This window comes from Triticum urartu, chromosome 3A (assembly GCF_056163025.1).
Source record: "Triticum urartu cultivar PI428250 chromosome 3A, HENAU_Tu73, whole genome shotgun sequence".
Lineage (NCBI taxonomy): Eukaryota > Viridiplantae > Streptophyta > Magnoliopsida > Poales > Poaceae > Triticum > Triticum urartu.
The window spans coordinates 320,123,405-320,129,461 of record NC_141875.1 but is presented as its reverse complement, the minus strand read 5'-3'; the positions used below and the strand labels follow the sequence as shown (position 1 = coordinate 320,129,461).

Genomic DNA, 6,057 nt, shown 5'->3' with positions numbered 1-6,057 from the left:
GTGTTGGCGACCTTGATTGCTGCCAGCTTATCTTGTCGCACCTCCTTGCAATGGACGCGAACCAAAGACAGAGCCACATCAGCGCCGCACCGGGCAGAAGACTTCTTCCACTCCTGCACTCGGTCAGGGATTTCGTTAAGTCGAGTCATCAGGGACTCAAGATCATTTTGGAGCGTGGCCTCTGGCCAAAGTGCCGGGTCGATCCGTGACATGGCGACCTTCAGTCGAGCCAAGTAGTCCATGACACCGTCGATGGGGGATTCCAGTCGGAGCAGATTCATGGCAGTTTCATCTTTCACGGGAGAATTGATTGGATCCGAACCTGGTTCGATCCGCCCAGTCTCCTCCTTGAAGTCCTGGAAAAACTCTACATTCACGATCCAAGGATCAGTCAATTTTCATACGCTGAGTCGACACAAAAAAAATCAGTCGGAACAAAATGTGCACCTTCAAGCTTGATGAACAACTTCTTGGCAAGGCTCCTCAGATAGCTCTCCAGATCGTCCCTCCTACGAGCGATGCCTTCCATCTTCTCGCAAAGGTTGAGGTTCTCCTTCTTCCAGCGCATGCACTCCTTGTTGGCTTCGTTCAGAGCAGATTTCATCTTGGTATTCTCTTCTTCCAACTGGCCGACCGAAGCCAGTTTCTGTTCAGCCAGAGCGGTCCTGTCGTCAGCCTCCTTTCGAGCAGCAGCCAAATCCTGATCCTTCTTCACCAGAGCTTCTCTCAGTTTTTCTACAAAGAAATGATGATTGATTCAGAAAGAGCAGAAGGGTACCCAAGCCTAGGACAGACCAGTCGGCAAACTCGTCTTACAAGTGGCGCCGTCCTTGACCTTTTGCATCTCTGTCTTGGCCAGCTCCAAGTCAAGGTTCAGTTGAATCTGCTGTTTCTCCAAGTCAGCAAAGTGAGCTCCAAGATCACAAGATTTCTGAAATCAAAGGGGAGAAGTTATTTTACAGCGAAAAACGACAAAGACAATAAGTACTAAGACTACGGTCGACTGCCCGCAGTCCACCATAGTCTCGGGGACTACACCCAGTGGGTGCACTTTGCGTGCCCCCACCGGTTCTGATCCCACTCGACCGGCCCGCCGGAGTCGAGTGCAGGGAGTAAAAAAAGTGGAGAGAAAGTATAACTCAGACCACAGTCGACTGCCAGCAGTCGACCGCGGTCTCGGGGACTACACCCAGTGGGTGCACTTGGCGTGCCCCCACCGGTTCTGATCCCACTCGACCAGATCAAGTGGAAGAGACAAACTACTAGTTCGGTTTACACTCGACAAAATACAAAGACTACAGTCGACTGCCAGCAGTCCACCGTAGTCTCGGGGACTACACCCAGTGGGTGCACTCAGCGTGCCCCCACTAGTTCAAAAATTCAATCGACGCACCCAGTGGGTGTACAGATGCAAAGATTTCCGGAAAGAGTCTTCAGATAGCATATCCTAACAGAACAAGCGGCGACCAACTAACCTGAACGTTGCTCTGGAGAGCCGAGCTGGCATCGTAGGCGGCCTGGCTGGCGTCCCGCACCGTCTTCATCTTCTCCATCATAATGCCCGCCTGGCGTATGGCTTCCTTGGCAGCATTCACTTCGTCCTCTGGGACATGATGGGTCGCAAAAACTGAAGGCGGGTCGACAGGGGCCTGAGCAGTCGATGAGGAAGGCAAGGCACTCGACAATGGCACGGCGAAGGTAACAGAACTCCGATTGGCATCACCAGCGTCCTGAACGACTGGCTCCGCCCTCGGCGTCGATTGTGGCACCTCGCTCGCAGGAGCTTGCCTATTTTTCCTCGTCAAAGGCCTCTCGGGCTCTTCATCATCATCATCAGGGAGGTCAATAATGTTAGGGGCTGTTCAAAGTTCAATCGAAAAAATTGCATCACCCAATGGTACACATTGCAGTTGAATCGACCAAAATAAAGACAGAATGGCAGAAATCATACCCAGATTAGAAGTGACCGCATCCTCCATCACCTCATCATCGTCCCTGTAAGCTGAGGTCCCGGAAGTAGCAGCACTGCTAGCTCCAAAGTTCGTCCGGTTAAAACAAGAAAAACAAACAGCACAAGGCGTCGAGTGAAGATAAAAGGAAACATTCACGCAGAAGCGACGGGGATGTCAATCTTAATCTTCGGCAATGCCTTCCGAAGCTTCGGCTCTGCGACTTTGGGATGCTTTGACGCTTTTTCAGTCGGAGTTGGCGAAGAGGTCCGAGGACGCTTTGAAGACTGACCAGCTTGAGCAATCGCCTTTTCACGGGCGCTTGGTCGTTCTTGGTCATGTTTGGACCACCTCTCCCTACGAGGAGGCGACTCGACTTCTTCTTCGTCACTTGGATCGTCGCTTTCTTCGTCCCCTCCACCGTCAGAATCCCATTCGCCACTGTTGCCGCTGCTCGCCTCTCCTTCCGGGTCCTGCTCCTGCTCTCCGTTGGGCATTGAATACATTTCAATAATGGCCTGAAAGAAAGCAGGGAGAACAAAGTCAGTTGACTCAGTATAAGCAGCTGCGCGAGTGAATTCTGATTACAAATAAAAGCTCAGAATCAGACCTTCTCTGGTACGTGAGACTGGTCGAATGGAGGAACTCTCCTGGCTCCCCTGGGGTTGTCCTTGTTTCCGGTCATGCCCGACAACCACTTCTCCAGTGTGTCGTCATCGACCTCCTCCGGGTGAATCCGAGTGGAGTCTTCAAGACCCGAATACATCCACATCGGATGGTCTCGGGCTTGAAGAGGCTGGATGCGCCGCTGAAGGAAGACCTCCAAGAGATCCATACCGGTGAACCCGTCACGGATAAGCTGGAGCACTCGCTCTACCAGCACCCTCACCTGCGCCTTCTCCTCCGGGAGCACCTTCAAAGGGGAGGGTTTCCTCACTCGGTCCATGATGAAAGGAGGGAGGCCAGTCGACTGCCCTGGCGTCGACTGGTCTTTGCAGTAAAACCAGGTCGACTGCCATCCGCGAACTGAGTCGGGAAGAATCATGGCTGGAACGGAACTTTTCCCTCTCATCTGAACACCAAGACCCCCACACATCTGAATCACTTGAGTCCTCTCGTCACTCGGATTAGCCTTTTTCACCGTTTGGGAGCGACAAGTGAAAATGTGCTTGAAGAGGCCCGAGTGAGGCCGACAACCCAGGAAATTCTCACACAAAGAAACGAAAGCGGCGAGATAAATGATCGTGTTGGGAGTGAAGTGGTGGAGTTGTGCCCCAAAGAAGTTCAGAAATCCCCGAAAGAAAGGGTGAGGAGGCAAGGAAAATCCACGGTCGACGTGGGTGGAAAGGAGAACACACTCACCCTCCCGAGGTTGCAGCTCGGATTCCTTGCCCGGAAGTCGCGCCGATTCATAGGGGATTAGCCCTCCTTCAGCTAGGTCGTCGAGGTCATCTTGGGTGATCGTTGAGCGGATCCAGTCTCCCTGGATCCAGCCCTTCGGCAGGCCAATTCGCGAGGAGGATCCGCCCTGACTGGTCGCCTTCCCCTTCGACCTCGCCGTCGCCTTCTTTGCCCGCTCCAGAGCCGCCATTTTCTCCTTCCCCATCGTCGCCGGCGAGACGCGTACGGAGTGGTGGCGCTGGGGCGAGAGCGAGCACGGCGAGGGAGCGTCAAGAGGAGAAGAGATATGAGGCCGCTTTCGAGTGGCTGACTGGTAGGCCCGGGCGGCCCTGTTAAATCCCGTAACAATCGCGTGCGTGATACGTGGCGAAAAAGGTGGTGCGGGGATCGAGGCGGCTCCGCTCTATCCCATCCGATTACTGCGGCCTCTCCCGTCCCACGCGCTTCCCAAAATTCAGATCCCATGAAATCTGCGGGCAGCAGAACAACTTGTCAGACCGAAGATCTCCTCCGCACCTTCACTCGAAGTCTTTCAAGTAAAGAAACTCTCTCGACAAAAAACTAAGAATGGATCAAGGCGACTGAAAAGGAAGTTGCTGTCATCACTCAGGTTCATCGATTCGAAACCAGATATGCTCATGGCATGAAAAATGAGTCGGGGAAATTCTCAACTCCTTCCCCACTCAAACCTCGATCCATTCGGGGGCTAATGATGAAGCTATGTACCTAGGGTAGGGTCATGGACCTGTCCAAACTGCCCTACCCAAGGACATCTCTAGAAGAAATCACCTTTGAATCAACTTGGAAGTGTTCCACTCGACAGACTCGGAGACACTCGACCAAGAAGCAATCACTCGACCAAGACCAAACCACTCGACGGCCAGGAGACCTAAAGGCACTCCGCACGCTAACGTTCGGTTATTAAGTAGCTTTTATGATCATCATAGCACTTTATTAAGGGCGTTACCAGTAACGCCCGACCTTAATGTATTTAAAACCCTGCATAACTGAGGGCCGGAGGGATCCGGCGAACTCTATATAAGCCACCCCCCTCCTCAGTGTAAAGGGTTCACACCCCTATAAACCATACACGCATAATCCAGTCGACCACCTCCGGGCTCCGAGACGTAGGGCTATTACTTCCTCCGAGAAGGGCCTGAACTCGTAAACCTTGTGTGCTTACAACTTCTCCGTAGCTAAGATCTTGCCTCTCCATACTTACCCCCCTACATTACTGTCAGACTTAGAACCACGGCAGTATGCTCCTATAGTACCACGGTTGAAACGTTTGTTCCAAAACAAAGAGCACGCCAAGGGGATGCAATGACATAGAGAAGACCGTAAGAAAGATGGAAAGTTGAGAGTACCCGCTGACGGGTCGCAGTGGAGAAAAATCCAGAGAAAGTACATGAAGGAGTTTGCAGGTGACACAAGGAACGTATGGTTTGGTCTAAGCGCAGATGGCATTAATTCTTTTGGGGAGCAGAGCAGCAACCATAGCACCTGGCCTGTGACTCTATGTTTGTATAACCTTCCTCCTTGGTTGTGCATGAAGCGGATGTTCATTTTGATGCCAGTGCTCATCCAAGGCCCTAAGCAACCCGGCAACGGCATTGATGTGTACCTAAGGCCATTAGTTGAAGAACTCTTATAGCTGTGGAATGGAACAGGTGTACGTGCGTGGGATGAGCACACACAGGTAGAATTTGACCTAAAGGCGTTGCTGTTCGTGACCATCAATGATTGGCCTGCTCTTAGTAACCTTTCAAGACAGACAAACAAGGGATACCGCGCATGCATGCACTCTTTGGATGATACCGACAGTATATATTTGGATAATTGTAGGAAGAATGTGTACCTGGGACATCGTTGATTTATTCCGAGCAGGCATCCCGTAAGAAAGAAAGGCAAGCATTTCAAAGGTGAGGCGGATCACCGGACGAAGCCTCGCCACCGTACTGGTGCTGATGTACATGATATGGTCAAGGATTTGAAGGTAGTCTTTGGAAAGGGTCCTGGCGGACAACATGTTCCGAATTACGCTGACGGACGCGCACCCATGTGGAAGAAGAAATCTATATTTTGGGATCTGTCCGATTGGAAAGACTTAGAAGTCCGCTCCGCAATCAACGCGATGCACGTGACGAAGAATCTTTGCGTGACCCTGCTTGGCTTCTTGGGCGTGTATGGGAAGACAAAAGATACACCTGAGGCACGGGAGGACCACCAACGTATGCATGGAAAAGACGGCATACATCAGGGTCATTATAGCTACGCTCTTACCAAAGAAGAGAAGGAAATCTTCTTTGAATGCCTGCTTAGTATTAAGGTACCGTCTGGCTTCTCGTCAAATATAAAGGGAATAATAAATATGGCAGAGAAAAAGTTCAAGAAACTAAAGTCTCATGACTGCCACATGATTATGAAGCAACTGCTTCCGGTTGCATTGAGGGGGCTTCTACCGGAAAACGTTCGATTAGCCATTGTGAAGCTATGTGCATTCCTCAATGCAATCTCTCAGAAGGTAATCGATCCAGAAACCATACCATGGTTAGAGAATGATTTGGTGCAATGTCTTGTCAGTTTCGAGTTGGTGTTCCCACCATCCTTCTTCAACATTATGACGCACGTCCTAGTTCACCTAAGCGAAGAGATTAACATTTTGGGTCCTGTATTTCTACACAATATGTTCCCCTTTGAGAGGTTC

At 51.2% G+C, this 6,057-nt stretch overlaps 1 protein-coding gene across 1 annotated transcript; it reads right to left on the bottom strand.

Moving 5' to 3' along the window:
* Positions 1-1,433: 1,433 nt before the first annotated feature.
* Positions 1,434-2,455, bottom strand: LOC147979578 (uncharacterized). The gene is made up of 3 exons (XM_087515270.1): positions 2,109-2,455; positions 1,952-2,025; positions 1,434-1,858 (listed from the first exon to the last, which is right to left on the bottom strand). Exons 1-3 carry the CDS (start codon positions 2,453-2,455, stop codon positions 1,434-1,436), a joined length of 846 nt encoding a protein of 281 aa, XP_087371396.1.
* Positions 2,456-6,057: the final 3,602 nt, after the last annotated feature.